Source organism: Manis javanica, chromosome 4 (assembly GCF_040802235.1).
Source record: "Manis javanica isolate MJ-LG chromosome 4, MJ_LKY, whole genome shotgun sequence".
Classification (NCBI taxonomy): domain Eukaryota; kingdom Metazoa; phylum Chordata; class Mammalia; order Pholidota; family Manidae; genus Manis; species Manis javanica.
The window spans coordinates 104,567,673-104,585,694 of NC_133159.1; the positions used below are offsets into that span (position 1 = coordinate 104,567,673).

Here is an 18,022-nt window from a genome sequence, read left to right on the forward strand (position 1 = left end):
TTAAAAAATAAAAATGTTGAAGATATGTCAAAGAAATAATCAATCCTCCCATGTTTTCTTCCATATGCTACCTCTATAGCTTTTCTTCTGCCTTCCTAATTACAACCCTTAAATAGAATTCGTGCCTCATATCGAATTTACCGAGTATCATAATTCCTCCAGGTGGTAAAGATACCTCGAGACAAGTGCTGGGCATAGAAGCCACAGGGCATAAATCTGCAAAGAAGTAAAAAGCTAACCTTTTCAAACAATATGGCTTCTCTCTCACTTGCCAACTTTACATTTCCCTGTATGGCCCCGGAAGATGACTGGTTAGCCAGAGACGGGTAAGATTCCTCAAGGGAGAAACAACCTAAGACAGGCACAGTCGCAGGGGGGCCATCAGGTGAGAAATTGGGGAACAACAGTGGTGAAGCTTAGAACCTCACCCCTCCCCTGTGTTGAGAGAAAGCTTCTGCATCCATGGATGTTTTATTGCCCTTGTCTAGCTCGGATTAGCACATAGTCTACAGGCACACACCTGATCATCTACAATTGCTCTCTTACAACACTAAACTGTGTTTTCTACCTTTATCTTGCATCTACCTACCACTTCAGCATTTTATTAAAAATAAAAATAATAATAATAATAAAGGGAGAAATGTGGGATCAACATATAAATCAAGTACAAAAATCAAACGAATATTCATATTTGACCTGATTGTTTATAGTTCATAATGCATGATCAAAACTGAAAGTTTCTGTGATGAATGCCCTTGTACTGTTCACCATGTAAGAACTTATTCACTATGTAAGAATTCGTTCACCATGTAAGAACTTGTTCGTTATGCTTCAGAAGATTGGAGACTGAAGAGAACTAGGCTTGAGATGGATTAATGACTGTGCATTGAGCATTGACCCCCCTATACAGAATTTTATTGTTGTTAACAACCATTTGATCAATTAAATATGAGAGATGCCCTCTCAAAGAAAAAAAAATCCTTCCAAAAAAAATAAAAAATAAAAATAAAAAAATAAAAAAATAAAAAAATAAAAATGTTGGCTAGAGTTAAAATTCTTGATCTTCAAACTGCCTCAAAAAAGCCCAAAATTGGTTTTTTTTTAATTCCTCTCTCTCTCTCTCTCTCTCTCTCTCTCTGCTTCTCTCTCTCTCTCTCACACACACACACACACACGTTCAACCACATCAGTTCTTGAGGGTTGGTACAACAATGAAAAGAATGCTAAGTAAGTCTTTAGGTTGCCTAATGGGATCTGAGAAACAACTTTTAATCCTGATTAGTTTATATTTTAATCAGTTATGTTACAAAGTGAAGTCACTTGGCCATATGAAGCCTTGCATTCCTCACATATAAAACAAGATGAGTGGGAAAGGTGCTCTTAAGTATGATAAGTCTACAATTTTGGCTTTTGTATTCCCTCAGCAATAATGCCCAAGGGTACAGTGATGCTTGCTGATGTTAATGTTGATGTAATGTCAGTAACTGTGTATGTCTTGACCATCTACCTGTGTCTCTCATATCCTTCACTCTGCTTGCCTATCATTCTTCTGAGTGCACAGACAGTTCAGTACATGTTTGTATGAATGAATTGTTGCACACATCACACTTTCAGCTTGCCCCTCACAGGAAGCATAAGAAAACAAAGTATAAGCAAAGGAGAAAGAACGATATACTTAAGACACAGAGAATAAAAAGAAATCCTGAACCTAAAAGAGAGAGAACAGCCTTACCATCTACCCCAGAAAACTGGCTAACATAAGAATCTGTTTTCTTCAACACAGAATGGTGGTAGACGCTGCAGTCTCTTCATGGAATCTAACCTGTGATAAATTATATAAAGCTAAAAATGACCAGTGGACACCTTAAACAATGGTCTGGAAACTGATGCACCAAACTAAAACTTGGAGGGAATTAATCACTTTATTCAGTTAATGCAGGGCCTTTTTCCAGATACCAATCTTATACATCTTCTCAACACAGTATAAATGCCCATCTTACTCACTTCCCCAGCTTATGATGCTCTTCTTAATCCTTATAAAATTTAGGAAAGAATAGGTGATGTCCCATAATTAGAGAGTATGCTTCTGTGGAGACTAATTATGAACTCTGACAGCCAGTGTTGCTCTTTGCCTGGAAGGAAATGAGTCAACTTTTCACTAGTAATTAAGTTTTGTCTATTTTTTAAGAGTGACCCAGAAATTCAAGCCCAAGAGTTTTAACAGTATGAGGCAGAGAATCAGATACCACAAACATTATATACAGAGATAATTAAGACAGAGAATTGAAGTCAAAAAGGCTCCTGAGGTACTTTTTAGGATGACTGAGGTTTCAGAAGGGGCCCAGTAAAGTAATTCCTCAAGGAGATGTGTGTGGCTTACACAAGAACTGGCATTTCAAAATTTTGAAGGGACAGGAAGCTAAATGGCTAAGGCCCTGCCATGGTCTAAGCAAGAGAATCCTAACCACTGTCAAATGTTTTCCACACAGAACAGGGCAGCCCTGGTTTACTCCAGATAATTGAGGGTTTGGATATGTACTATATGATCAGAGGAAACAAGCAGTAAAGGACATGAGCTAATTTGGAGTAACCAGAGATGTGGCTAACAGATGCCTGCTTACTCTGGATCTCTGAAAGGAACAGTGTCAGGTCAGTGATGCGCTGGACTAGAGATCTGAGGCTGGAACACCTGCATCCTCAGGTAGGAGAATGCACGATGCCATACGTGGAGTTGGTCCTGTTCTTGGTGTCTGCTTTTGCACCACTCCTCCTATCCCAACCCATTCTTTTTCTTACCTCAGAGATTCTAGGATTTTGAGTTTCCTTGTACATGGTATCCACAAGCCTACCTGGCTGCTCTGTTCTGGAAGCAGTGAAGAATCAACAGTCAAGGTGAAAAAGGGCTGAGAAGGTAGAAGGGTGACTGCTCCCAGCTGCCCTCTCTGCCTGTCCCCTGGTCCTCCCCTCACCCTTCATGTCAGACGTCCAAGTCAACATGCACCAAAGGAATGTTTTTTTAAATCAGTTGTCTGTCACTCTGTAATGAGATTAATCCACAAACTGATTTAGTGAATGAAACCTCACACAAACTGAAGTGCAGATGGATGAGCAACCAAAATGAAATGAAGAGCTCTGAAATGATTACCAGGGGACGGCAGCCCTGCTAGTCCCCTAAGGGTCTCTATTGCCGTCCTTCCCCCTCCGTCTCCTCGGGCACCAGCAATACTCTCAGATTCATAATCTATGTGATCCACTAAAAATCCTCTGACTTCAGTCCTCTGTCCCATAGGAGTTGCTCTCTTTTCTGAATCTCCATAGTTCTTATCATCTGACCTCCTGACAATTACAGGTTGCTTTATTTTATACATATAGATATGCCTCATCTCCCCAACAAGCTGGCAGCACATGGATGAGACCATCGTGCCTATGCAGGAGAAACACAGCATTCATTAGCAGACGCTCCTGAGGAAGTGTCTTGTAAAGAAGGAAATCAGATAACACAAGCCTCTGAAGGCCTTTATGCTTAACCATAATAGCCAGCTCAATAAATACCAGTTTGATGAAAACTAAAGTTTTCTTTGAAGAGTTCTGTCAACTTAATGTCCAAATTCTTATGCTGAAACTCTAGTCCCCAATATGATGGTATTTAGAGGTAGGGGCTTTAGGAGGTAAAGAGGTAATGTCATTGAGGTTGGGGTCCTTGTGATGGCATTAGTGCTTTAAAAGGAGATGAAGAGACCAGAGCTCTCTCCCCACCGTGTGAGGCTACCATGGGAAGGCAGCTAACTGCAAACCAGGAAGAAGGCACTCACAGGGAACCAAGTCAGCCAGCACCTTAACCCTGTACTCCTCAGCCTTCAGAACTATGAGAAATAAATGTCTGTTGTTCAAGCCACCCAGTCTGTGGTAGTTTGTTAGAGTAGTCTGAGCTCACTGACACAAAGAGTGGGGATCATACAGTGCTTCAGAGTCTACCTGACTTTTCAGTGTTGAGGATACAAGATTATAGATACAGTAACTATAGGAAAGTGGCCTGAATCTATGCAGAGTCAGTACCCTAATGGCTACTATTCTACACAAGTCCTAATCAGGTTATTTTCTCATTAACACCTACCTTCTCCTCACACTTATTTGAAGAAGGAAAACTGGATATAATGTTCCAGCTGGATATGTTCACTTAGTAACACATGCTGTCACTTAAATAATGCCTGCATTTGTCTTTGCCTTCACTTTTCTTCCATAAAGGCCTTTCATAAAGATACAAGTAGGAGATAACTTAGGAGAGGAACATTTTAAACAGAAGGCAAATGCATTAATAAGGGAAGGGGGAAGGCATCAGTACAAGAATCAGTAATACATTTTTGGACACAGAATGAAGTGCTAGTGGAGATTACTGAAGTGGGACATGGAAAATTCTGGGAAGCCCCAGAGAAATTGTAATTTCACTTACATCAAAATATAAAGTAAAACACAACTAAGACAAATATGAAAACAAAATACTCACATCACACACACACACACACACACACACACACACAGTAGAGGTGGAGGAGACACGAAACTTCATTCCTAGCTACAGGATGCTAAGAAGAGGTCTTGATGAAAACCTCCACCATGCCCACACATTTATGCTAGCTTACCAAAGAAAAAAGTACTTGGAAATTTTTAGATAATTACATTTTTATATTCTGATACTCCCATCCCTCTGTATTTATTGTATTCTTGTTACCTTTGATGGAAGACAGACAGCCAAATTTTTAAATTAAAGATTTAATTAAGCTACTCCAGATCCTAAAAGAAAAATATTTCTCATCACTTAGTCATAAGAAAAAAGAGGAAAAGGGAATTCCTACATGAAATTAATGGTGCTGACATATCACAATGGCACAATAAGAAACTTTACATAGGATTATGTTAACCTGGGGACTGTGTTGAAAGAAGCTTAGCTAAATTCACATCTATTCATGCCAGGTTTCCAGGCCAAAATTAGTTGATTTAACTTACTGGCAGTTGCCCAAGACAGGCAAAAGGATACAGGTAGAGTCTAAGAATCACTTTCTCCTATTTATCTACCTAACACTGAAGTGTACAAAATTTTCAACCTAAAGAATAAAACTTAGTTGAAGAGAGAATGGGAATTTTGTTATTATATACTGATAAGAAGCTGATGATTCGAGATTTCCTTTATGAAAAATTCCTCAGGGACACTTAACATATTTGTTAAAGGATTTTTCAAGAACCTAAGTGTTAATGAGAAGAATCACTTAGGAATGTACTATTAAAGGATTTCAAGTCCTAAACAGGGAAAGCCTCACAGGACATATATTCATACATCTATCTCATGATGCAAATGTAAGATACTATGTTTAACAACTTGTGACTTTTGTGCCATCAGCAACATTTATCAGAAGTTACTGAATGTGTCCTGTCTCAGTTTCACAGTTGCATAAAATCTGTCTGGACTTGCTCATCTTCCATTAAGAAAAAGAAGGGAGAGGTTTCAGGTTTTTCAATTTAGCTTTCTCCACTAAAGAGCATTTTAATAGACAATATCCTCTATCCCCACTTTCTCTGCTCTCTTCTTATATTTCATCTGAGTGATTGCACTGAGCTTTCTAGTCAAAAGCCACTTCTCAGAGGTGTAGCATTAGCCCAGCCTGGCCCCTGTACACTCCTGTAGCTACAGGCAGGCTCAGTACTCTAGTATGATGTGAGCTGCCCAGGCCTACCTAATACTACTATCTCTACTTTAAAATCAGGAACTATATATATAAGGCAGAGTTATAACCATATTCCTGATCTGAAAAGCCACCTTTCAAATACTTTCGAATGTTCCACACTTCCTTTTCAGAAGATCCAGTCTGAACTACCCTTTTAAATAGATAATTTTGTCACATTTTACTGACTGACAAACCAAGACTGAGAGTGATAGGACATTTTCCAAGGATACATCTCAGGTCAGCTACTTAAGAGTTATGTGATTCTTGGGCAAATTATTCAACCTTCTGATTTTCCATATACTCATTGGTAAAAACAGGGATATTAAGACTATCTACCTTATGTGAAAATTAAAACAATACATGTAAAGAGCTTAATTGAGCACAGAGCCTGGCACATAATAAGTGCTCAGTAAATGGTAGTTAGATTATTATTCTTTCACTGCCAAAGATCCAATTGCTAACAGGTATTAGGACTCAAACACAAGTCTATCTGGCATAAAAATGTATTTCCTCTCCATATCACCAAGCAGGGCTCTTCCAAATTCCTTAATCCATTCACCAGTGCCAGACTGAACCATACTGGAGCCTGAGGCAAAAGAAAACAAATCAGTCATACTGATCTTTTTATTTAAAATTTGAATTTTTTTATCATGGCTTTTTTTTGTATCATTAATATATACTTACATGAACAACATTGTGGTTACTAGATTCCCCCCATTATCAAGTCCCCACCACATACCCCATTACAGTCACTGTCCATCAAGCATAGTAAGATGCTAAAGAATCACTACTTGTCTTCTCTGTGCTATACTGCCTTCCCCGTGCTAATCATAATGCCCCTTTTTCCCCTTATTCCCCTCCTTTCCCACCCATCCTCTCCAGTCCCTTTCCCTTTGGTAACTGTTAGTCCGTTCTTGGGTTCCGTGAGTCTGCTGCTGTTTTGTTCCTTCAGTTTTATCTTTGTTCTTATGCTCCACAGATGAGTGTAATCATTTGATACTTGTCTTTCTCTGCCTGGCTTATTTCACTGAGCATAATACCCTCTAGCTCCACCCATGCTGTTACAAATGGTAGGATTTGTTTTCTTCTTATGGCTGAATAATATTCCATTGTGCATATGTACCACATCTTCTTTATCCATTCATCTACTGATGGACACTTAGGTTGCTTCCATTTCTTGGCTATTGTAAATAGTGATGCAATAAACATAGGGGTGCATATGTCTTTTTCAAACTGGGCTCCTGCATTCTTAGGGTAAATTCCTAGGAGTGAAATTCCTGGGTCAAATGGTATTTCTATTTTTTTATCATGGTTTTTTGCATTCATTTTGATCTTTTGAACTATTGTAGTAAAACACCTTTTTTTCTTGATTACTGAGTTTAAATTTTACATCTGATACAAATGCCTCACTCACCTCACCGTGGTCCCAGCCCTACCATTCATTGGTGGTTCCTGCACAAAAAGACCTTATTATAATCATCATTTCACAACTGGCTTTATAATACTCCAATAAGACTTATTCTAAATCTCTTTACATAGCCCAGGTTAATGAATTGATAATTATTTTATGATTTCCCAAAGAAGTGTGAAATAGTATAATAACAATTATCTATTAACTACAACCATTACCATGGACTCATGTTATCTGTTAAATGTGGTATACATGAACAGCATATAATAAATAATTTTTGAATTAATAACTCCTTAAGCATCACATTTAAAAAAAGGATTACTCTGTGTAAGGATTTATTAACCAAAAGATAGAATTATTCATTTTATGGGAAGGTAAAAAAAAATATATGGAAAAGACACCAGGCTTCTGCTAGCATCTGCCAGATAAACTGTACATATTATGTTCTGCTAAATAGGGCACCCCACTTGAAGGAGCCTTACTGGAAGAACCAGTTTCAGCAGAAAAGAAAGAGAAAGTGATTTACCAGTTGGTATTTTCCTCAGTGTATTTCTTTGACCTGGCACTGCCCCTGAGCAGCACTGGATGCACTGACAGGGTGAGGGAGCCACTGACATGTTGAGTCAGCCATGACTTTTGAAAATGCTTTTCTAGGGAAACAGCATCTCAATACAAATATTGATAATGTATCCTCTCCTATAAGCTCTGGAAGACTCCAAGGATCTCTATTCTCTCCTGACTATACAGAAATTTATCAAGAGGACAAAGAAGGCAATGGCTCCAGTTTTCTTGGAAGACTTAGGGAGGCCTGGACCACCAAGATCCTGGCAAGGAAAACTGTTAGTTGTTAATGTTTAATATTTCTTCCAGCTAGTAGACAAATTTTAGGTAAAATGTGATGCAAATTGTATTTTCTAACATTTTATATTTATAATGATTTACTTTAAAGTGTAGCTTCTAGTCAGATACTTTGGCAAAAAGTAGAGATTTTCAAGTGCAATCACCCACCCACAGGTGCCTATGTATCTCATGGTGACTGTCCACTGTCTAACAGACACTACTAGTTACCTAAGTAGTATGCAGAAATTCTTAAAAGATTCCTTTATAATATTTATCATTAAAAATAATGGTAGGATAACTTGGACCAACTCTCTTGGTTATAATAATTATAAACTCTGGACAAAATATTAATGGTACCAGAAAGCAACCAAAAGCAGGCAGAGACTGCAAGGGATATTAGCCCCAAAAAGAGAAGAGCAAATTATATGAAACCTACATTTATTTATACAGCTTTCCCCCTGAAGGTATTCCCCAGGCCATGAAGAATGAAAGGAATAGAATGCAAGCAGAAAATGGGTCTTAATGGGCTGAGGAGTCAAAGGTATCTAAAACTGTCAAAACAGCTAGAGTTTAAGGAGGAAATCCTGGAAAACAAAGAACCACAGAGCAGGTAGCCCTAAAATATGCATACAGCTCCACTCAAATCCTTAAAAGATTCCTGTCTGTACATGAACAAGATGACACTTAGGAACCCAAGGGAAAGCAAGAGCTGACAGGCTGACAGGCTGAACATGGTTCTGGGAGTAGGAGGTTTGAATTCAATTCTCCTCAAATTAGAGAGGCTTAGGAAACACCCCAGAGCTTGGTAAACACCTCACACTTTCCACTGAACTTGCGAGGGGGTCATATCTTAGGAGTAAAAATCATATCCCAGGACTAACATGTATACCACCAGAGTAAAGGCAAAACAGACCCACCACAGCAAAGCTTAAAACCAAGCCTCCGCAGAAGCAAGGTGATCTTCTAGTAATGCGACATCCTGCTAGAACAAAACCCAACATTCTTTAGTGGAAGATAAACTTTAAAATGTATCACCCACAATGTCCAGTAAATAATTACTATAAACATGAAGTAAAGGAAAATTGCTCCCATAGATAAGAAAAAGAGCTGTTGGCACATTCACACCCAAGACAACTAAGATGTTAAAAACTGGCAGACAAGGACTTTAAGTAACTATGATAAATATGTCCTTAAAGGGCACATTTTTGTGAATTTTACAAATCATAACCTCACCCACCCCAACATTCTAGTGAGCTTAAGTTACCCATGATTTTTAATCAAATTGGGATTTGGAATGGTTTATACTTGAAAGCCTGAGACAAACTTGAAAGTGATTAATGACAACCAGATTTAATTATACATTTACACCTCCCAGTAGGACAAGGAAGAGAATAAAAAATGTCTTATAGTGAGAGAGAGGGCCTCATTAAGATTTGACAACTATTTAGGAGCAATAATTGGGTTTTATGTAAGATCCCACTGGTTCTCCTTGTCTGGCACCCCAATCAATCATAGACTGAGAGAGTATGTAGGTCCCTAACAGTGAGAAAAAACAGTTAAGCTGTGTACAAAACTAACCTTTAAAAGTACTTATCTTCATCTGTCAATGTGATATTATCAAGGATTCTATAATTCTATAAACAACCATTTATTTTAGCTGAGTCAGCATTATGCTCTAAACAGGCAAATACCTTCTACTTAAAAAAAACATTTTCCATTAATTCCACCACCACCACCCCCTCCATAAAAGGAATTTGGCTTCAACTTTCTTTACTTAATCCACTAAGCAATAGCATGAATAAAAAGATAATCATATGCCCTGCATGTCTGATGTAAATTTTATAACCCTTCTAAACATTCTAATACTCATTTACCATTTTGTGAAAATAATTACTGAACAAGCTGCATTAGCTTCATTCCCCAGGGAAAAAGAAAAATGGTGAAGATATACTGAAAGGTCTGCTAAGTAGATGTTATTTTTGCTTAAAATTTTGCTTACCCTTCCGTGGAGGTTGGCACGGCATAGGAGGAGTGATTGATTTGGCCTCCCTGATACTGTTCTTACTTTTCCTGTGTCCACTTATGTCAACACTGCCACTCATAAAGATGCTAATATTACTCTTATTAAGGTAGAAAAACACTCTCCTTTTACAAGTTTTGTTTTTCATACGAGTCTCCCCAAAAGATGATCTCATCCATTTTTTCCTTACTCTCCCTTTCTCAAGAAGCTTGTTTTCCTCACAACAGAGTTGGAGGACATCAGAGGAACCCACCCAGAACTAGATCCATAAGCAACCCCTCCGATCAACAAAAAAGTATCCAGGGACAGACTTCAGGCAGCTCCAGTTTTATCAGTCATGAAGTGAGTTCCCTGTTCCCTGGCAACTTTGTTTTTCCAGAAACTGGGGGGCAACTTTGTCTCTCTCACTGTGATTGAAAAGTTTGAGACAACCAGTCCACAAATCTGTTTTCTCAAAAGGAACCCTTAGTGCCCTCTCCTAGTTAAGGGCTGAGGTTGGCCTCCACTAGAAACCCTTTCTCCCCATGTCAGACCACAGACAGACATGTAGGCCAACACTTAGAATCTATTTGAAATTCTCCCTACGTAAGTCATCAAGTTGAATTATCTCCAAATAGAACTAAATTACCTATCTATGGTACTACCATCCTGGATGCTATATGAGGCAAATAAAATTCTCACAAGAGGATCTGTTTCTTTTATTTAAGAAAAATAGATTAAAGAATATGTCAATGATATCTATTGAGTACCTGTGGGTTCAAGGTTGAGCGCTAGCTACATATCAGGCACCGTACAAGGCACTAACTGCACAAAGGACCTCACCATCTAGCAGGAGAAGCAGACACATCAATATATGACCACAACGTAATGGACTGATTACCACAGGAGAACTGAATAATAGAATAAAGCAAGTAACTGAGAGACCAGAGGCCAAAAAGGGACTAGGCAAGATTTCAGTGGCAAATTCTAAGGTATTAAGTTCTTCTCTTATTATCTCCAGTTGTATCTCCATTCCTGAAGGAGAATGTAACACATGATTTTGGATTTTTTTTCCAGCTAGTAAAACTAAGTCAGCAGCCCATAATCAGTTACACAAAAATTTTCATTTCCAATGTTATCTTTATTCCAATCCAAACAACATATTGTTAAGCTTCACTGTCATCACAGCTTAAAATATTTTCACATGAGTGAAGAAAATTTTTCCTGACTTTGAAAAATTCTTTTTTGTCACAGTAAGTAACTTAGATCCTTGTGTCAGAATGGACTCATTAAACAAATGCCATTACCATATTTACAGTATTCAAGAGAATAAACAAAACCATGTTGGATAAACTCACTTAAAATGCTTACCAAGCAAGTACCTCTACCAAAGCAAAGAACAAATATACCCCATAAAAATGTTAAAGAAGATAAATTTCATGGTACCAAATCTTATTTTCCATGATATAAGTAGAATTGATACATGTTCCTGTGAAAAAAATTCGATTGAGATAGAAGGAAAACAAATGGTCCATTGAACACCCAGAGAAGCTATTTATGATATTATCTCACAGGCTTTCTCAAACAAACAGTACGGCTAGACTAGATGGTTGGAGAAAATGAAACAAGTGCTCTTGAAAACCCAGCCTACACTCCCTAGTCTTTTTCCTCATCCTATTCTTGTAAGTCCATGTAATGATATTATGCACTATCCCATCCCTGAAAATACGTGTGCATCTCTCTGTCTCAATCTCTCTTTCAGAATTGTATATTTGACACTAGAAAAAAAAGTTTCATGTGGCTGTAATATTCACTTTCATTAGGCAAAATTTAAGTTAATATCTATTTCATTTGACTTAAAAGCAAGATCATAGTAACATGATGAAGAGTGGTCCGAAGGCTTTGCCTTCAAAATGCAAGAGAATGTACTCAATATATACCAACTAGACACTCACTGAAGTCTTTTTCACAATGAAAAATATGATAATAGTAACTTCTCATTAACCATTTATGTGACAATCATAGCCTTCCATCCTTATCCTCCACAAAACTACATCAGAAAAGTTAGAGAAACAGTAATATTTCACAGAAGTATGAAGAAACAGAAGAGTAGAACAAAATCTTGTCCAGTGTCCTACTGAGGAAAATAAATATATGAAGAAGAAAAACAGCTACAGCAAAACTTACTTGCAGTATCCTGTACCATTGTGGTAGGTAACACATATTCCTTCATTTACACAGGGCTCATAGCCATCCCGACACTGCAAAGCTAAAAGTAAGAACAAACACACATTAGAAGTAAGTCATTAATCATAACCCTCAAACATCAAAGAAAAGTTAGCCAAACCAGGTCCATAGTTATTCTCACATTCAACATGGTCTGGGATTCCCTTTGGAGATTTAATCCGTTTTTGTCTTTTGGCTTCTGGGATCAAAGAAGCATGAAAGTTCATCCCAAGAGTCTCTTCCTACAGTAACTGTTTTGTGGTCTTGGATGATGCTCTTAATTCTCTGTGCCTCTATCTCCCAACACTACTAAGAAAATTAAAGCTCTGACATCCACTTCATGCCACGAGTATCTTGGGATTTGGATATTCCAGATGAGCAATGTAAGGACTCATCAATGAATATTTAGGAAGACTGGGTAGGTACTATGTCTCTGTGATATTAGTGAATTTCTTAAGCCTTCAGGTGATGTTTCAGAACAGGCCATTTCAAGAATTAATTAGAAACATCAACAATATTCATTCAGCTAACTGTAGCTGAGAGCCTAGTATGTACCAGGCACCATATTAGGATTCAGAGAAGAAGGGGAAATGGAATACATAGAGAAATGAATAAAACAATCTCTAACTTTAAAGTGCTCACAGAAAGACAGGCAACAGACTGTAAGTAGAGATTGAAGAGGAGGAGGATCAAAGTAAAGAAAATTAAAAGTTAAAACAATAGGTTCTCAAATTCTTGAACCCCAGTCCTTTATGAGGCAATGAAACAACACTTCATCACAACTCCCTTCCCAAAACAGATGACTCAGAAATAAACAGCAACAGTAAAACCTCTATTGATTTCAGCCAGAAGGGAAGGAAGGTTACCCCAAAGTCCCCCATTCACTTGCCGGATAGTTACAGTATCTTAATTGCTTAGCTTTTAGAGTTGGAATTTCCATCACGAAATGATTATCAAGAAAACTAATAACAATTAAAAAGGCAAGAGGGAAAGAAACTTACTCAAACAATTAAAATCAAATTTGCAGTTCATAAACTTTCTCTGGAAGTCAACATGTCCATCGCCTAGGATGGTTCATGTATAAATCACTGCAAGCAACATTGAGAAGTCTCCACTTGAGTTTCCTCCAGTCATACCACTCTATGAATAAACAGTGCAATATCAGAGGCCCTAGGCCTGCCCCTCCTGGGCATCAAAACCAGCTGCTTTTCACAGCAGGGCCCAGACACAAGCTGGATGTTAAAATTCTTCCCTCAACAATTACTGCATAAGAAGCTTCTGTTTGCTCAGTACTGTTGCCAAGTAATGGAACCATTTGAGAACATGTTTACAGAAATCTCATCTCTTAAAATAATATTTTTAAAATAGTAATAACAATAGCAGCTAACATATAGCACTTACTAAATACCAGACTCTGTTCTAAGCACTTTACATAAACGAATTCAATCTTCCCAATAGCTCTAAGAAGTAGTTAATTTCACTATACACCTTCCACAGAAAGGGTAAGTGACCTGCTTATTGTCACACCAGTGAGTTAAAAGCCAGAATTTGAATTTAGGCAGTCTGGAGTCACAGTGACACACTGCTTTCCACTATCTGACATTTTTCTTCTCAGGATGGGCAATATAGGCATTATTATACACATTTACTAGAAACTGAGGGCCAAGCAAGCTATGTGGGCTCCTCATGGAAGTCAACATGTCCATCGCACCACTCACTGTGGCAATGCTGGGCCTGGGCCCCACGTCTCCCACTATGTCCAGCCCTGCCTCTGTGACAGCTGTTGGGATCACACAAGCAAAGCAGTCACTAAGCTGCAACCCCAACAGGCAGATTCAGGAAGAGGGTCATCTTGTTGTCTATATTCCACTTCCCTGTAGGGCTCAAATGCTCCCTCTTCCCACACTGATAAGCCCAATGCAGCAACTATAATTAAAACAGTTAATGCCAGGTTATTTCCTCCATACCAGAGTTCTCAAACAGATTTTTTCATTCTCTTTAGACACTTTTATTAGTTTCAATGAGAACTTCCTGAGTTTTTCTATTTGCTTTTTTTTCTTTAAATAAAAAAGAAAACCTCTTGGTAGGAAAGGAATGTCTGCAGGCACAGAGCAAGTTAAGCTGCAGCTCTGTCCTCTCCCTGCAGGAATCCTGGTGCAGCAGAGGGAGTCAGAAGACCTGAAATCCTGCCTCTGCCACAAACCAGCAGTGCTACTGCAAGCAAAGCACAACCTCCTGGGGGCTCAATTCCCCTACCTGTAAACCAATCCGGGGTGAACTCAATGCTCCTAAAGGTCCCCTGTGATGCAACAGTGACACCTTCCTCATTAAAAATATATGAATGGCATGCCTGGTACCTGGAGAAATCTATCCAGAAGGGCATAAGGACCCAGCCACCCATGACTCAGAAAACCATGGATGCAAAAAAAAAATCAGTCTGTTCCTATCAAGTGTTCTGGCAAATCATTACAGCGACAGGTTCACAGAAACACAAACAACCCAAAGTCAATATGTAGCAATCAATCTAGCAAATAACTTTACAACCTAGTCTTAGAGAACCAATCACATTCAGTGATGAAAAAGGAGGTGGGCTTACAGGGCTAATAATTAATGCCATTTGGCTGATCTGTAGGGTCACGCTACCTTGAACTTTTAACATTTACCAAGCCATGGTTCTCAAACATTAGTGTGCATCAGAATCATCTGGAGGGCTTGCTGGACCCCACCCCCACAGTTTCTGACTGAGTAGGGCTAAAGTGGGCCTGGGAATTTGCATTTGCAATAAGTTCCCAAGTGATGCTGAGGCTACTGTCCAGAGGAAGGACAGTTTGACAACTGCACAAAGGTATGAGGGCCCACTTCAAGAAATCCACTAAGACCATGAGGTGAGAGGTCTGTGATGATCTAGACAATAACATATTACCTGAATGTGCAAGAGAAAAATAAGGTTTGAGACTCATGACTTTACTCAGGGGTTATTTCTAAATAAATACTGCAATCATTTGCCAAATGAAGAGATGTTAAAACTTTGATAACTCAAAACCATGAGTTAAGACTGGGAAGACTTCACTTCAAAAATTCAATTTGCATTTTCCCCAATGTAAACATTTAAATTTAACAATAAGGTTGAAGGCAGCTTTATATTTGTAGGATAAAAAATGAAATACTCATTCATACCCCAGTTAGAGAACTGATGCTTAAACAGATTTTTCAATAGATCAGAGAAACTAGTCACTCACAAAAAAGAGTGACTTTTTCCCAAATTTTCATCTTAAAGCCCAAACAGCAGTCACTCAATAAACAGTACTGACTGAAATCAGTCTCATATACTGTGCATGCCACCTCCCCTCAAAAATCGGTAAAAACAAAAGAAGCAGTGGATTTCAATTTTATGGCTCCATCCCTTGGTCATATAACACAAAATCTAGAGGCCAAGTTCTTGTTTTCATACATTTTCTGTGCAGGATTCTGGGGGGTCTGGTTTTCTAATAATCTGACCATATTTAGAGAGTATCTGCTATGCGAGGTACAGGCATACCATTAACAGAATGAAGTCTCTGTCCTCATGAACCTTATTTCTATTAGCAAAAGGCACATAATAAATGAATAAATAAATTCATTTTCAGACAGCAGTAAGTGATAGACTCTGGTGGAAACAGAACCCAGGTATGGGATACAAAGTAATTGTGAAGGCTAGAGGTGTAGAGTCTACTTTAGAGGCCAGGAAATGCCTCTCTCAGGAGGTATCCCTTGTGCTAAGATTTAAACAAAGGAGAATCTTGAAGAAATGTGGAGTCTCCCAGGCAGAGGAAACAAGTGTAAAGGCCTTGAGACAGGAGTGAGACTGGTATTCGAGGCTCTTATGGCTATGAGCATATTAAGCGAGGAGGAGAGTATAGGAACAGTCCAGGGAAGTGGGCAGGTTAGATCATGGCTCCTGCTCTAAGCAGGAGGTAAACTACTAGGCTGCTTTAAGCAAGGAAAACACAATCAGATTTATGTATGAAAAAACTCAAGACTGTACAATGTTCCATTGAGTGAAGGGCTTTTTTTCCTTTCTTATATAAACTTATTCAAGTCATCCCTTTTTACACTAGACTGAAAACATCCATTTTCTCAGCTCTCCCAAAATGGTAAGGATTTTATTCTAGTCACATCTAACCTCCCAGAAGCACCACTCGCAACAAGTCACTCCACCATTCTAATCTACGAGGGCTGTCACTTCCTAATTCTCAGAATTCACTCCCAATTTGGCTTCAGAAGGACCAGCTGAGTCCTGTCTAGTACCTTCACAGAGAGCGCAAGCTTGGCACTTTTTCCTCCAGGGACAAGCCATTTCTTACTTCTTCCAGTCTAAACCCTCATACTGACCTTCAAAATTGTAGCCTACCTTACCTACCCAGTATCCTCCCACCATACTAAATGCAGTCTCTTTAACTCAGTGCCTGCACCTGTACCTCAGCTTCCTCTGACTTCTACTTCCACGTTACTATCTAAATTCTACTCATTCCTTCAAGGCCTAGCTCACCTCCTGCCTCCCCCACAAAGCCTCCCCTTGGTGGTTCTGGTCTTCACGGGTCTTTACCTTATAATACTCTTAATTCACAATTTAGCCTTTAATTCTATACTATCTTCTAACTGTCTATGCTTTTTCACTTTTAAGTTTCTAGAGGATAGAAAACATTTCTTTTCTGTATATTTGAGGCAATAGATTTTAGCGATGGAAAGCACAGATGCTAATGAAGATCTGGGTTTGAATTCTGGCTTACTATCTATGTCTGTATCCTTCTGTGCTTCAGTTTCTTCATCTGTAAAATATTTTCCCTCAGAGCCCTGGTAGAAATGAACTGAATTAATACATTTAAAGAGCCTAGAACAATGTCTGATACACAGTAAGAGCTCAAAAAAGGCTAGCTCACATAGTAAGCACTTAAATTCTTAATAACTGATTGTATAATAAATGATGCCTCTAGGGAAATTTGTTATATTAATCAAACCCCACTTTAAACAAACTGAGAAATCTAAAAAAAATAGAAGAGCCCTAGGCAATTTAGGATGTAATAATCAATAAATGGAATAAATTATTCTCAATTGCCATCACTAATAGTCTAATAAAAGACATACTAGACTACTACCACAAAAAAAGAGGGAGATTGCTGCCTTTAAAAAAAACTGGGGGTGAGGGAGCACTGCAGGGATAAAGAGAAATGATCCACTGAAGGTAAAATAAACACTCCATATGAACAAAAATATCATTCAATTTTAATACAGTTCTATTAATTGTTGAGCAACTACTGTTAGCATGACCCTCTACTAGGCATTGGAAATCAAACAGGAATAAAACAATTTCTATCCTCATGGTTTATATAATCTAATGGAGGGAAGTTAGGGGTTGGGGCAGAGAGAATGTGACTATCTTGGAGATGACTCCAAGATAAATATGAACAAAACAAAATCTGCTTGTGTTATTATACCTTTAGCAGATCCTCATAATGTCAATATCAGAATCACTCCAAAAAGAAACTTCAAGAAATACAACACAAACCCGTTTAGCACTGAGTGTAATTCATTCCAGACCAGGTTCTAGTATTATTCAAGTTTATCAGCCTCATTTGTATATAAATATTATAAACAACAGAATAAGCTGTCATTGATTTTAACCAGTTCCAGCACCTCAGGAATTTGCCCACTTAAGGACAGGCTCAAGGAATACAGACTTGATGGAGTCATCTTTAAATTTTACTCTAGGCATTTACCTAGGTTTTCCAGGGCTCTTCAAGATCATGCCAGCTACATATCACTGGTTTAAAAGCCTCCCTTTGTTTT

At 38.4% G+C, this 18,022-nt stretch overlaps 1 protein-coding gene across 1 annotated transcript in view; it reads right to left on the minus strand.

The window, feature by feature from the left end:
* Nucleotides 1-18,022, minus strand: part of NOTCH2 (notch receptor 2) — a 161,723-nt gene that overhangs the window by 109,756 nt on the left and 33,945 nt on the right. The window contains exon 2 of the mRNA XM_017650050.3: nucleotides 12,158-12,239. Coding sequence (XP_017505539.3) covers nucleotides 12,158-12,239 — 82 coding nt within the window. The remainder of the gene's footprint in view (nucleotides 1-12,157; nucleotides 12,240-18,022) is intronic.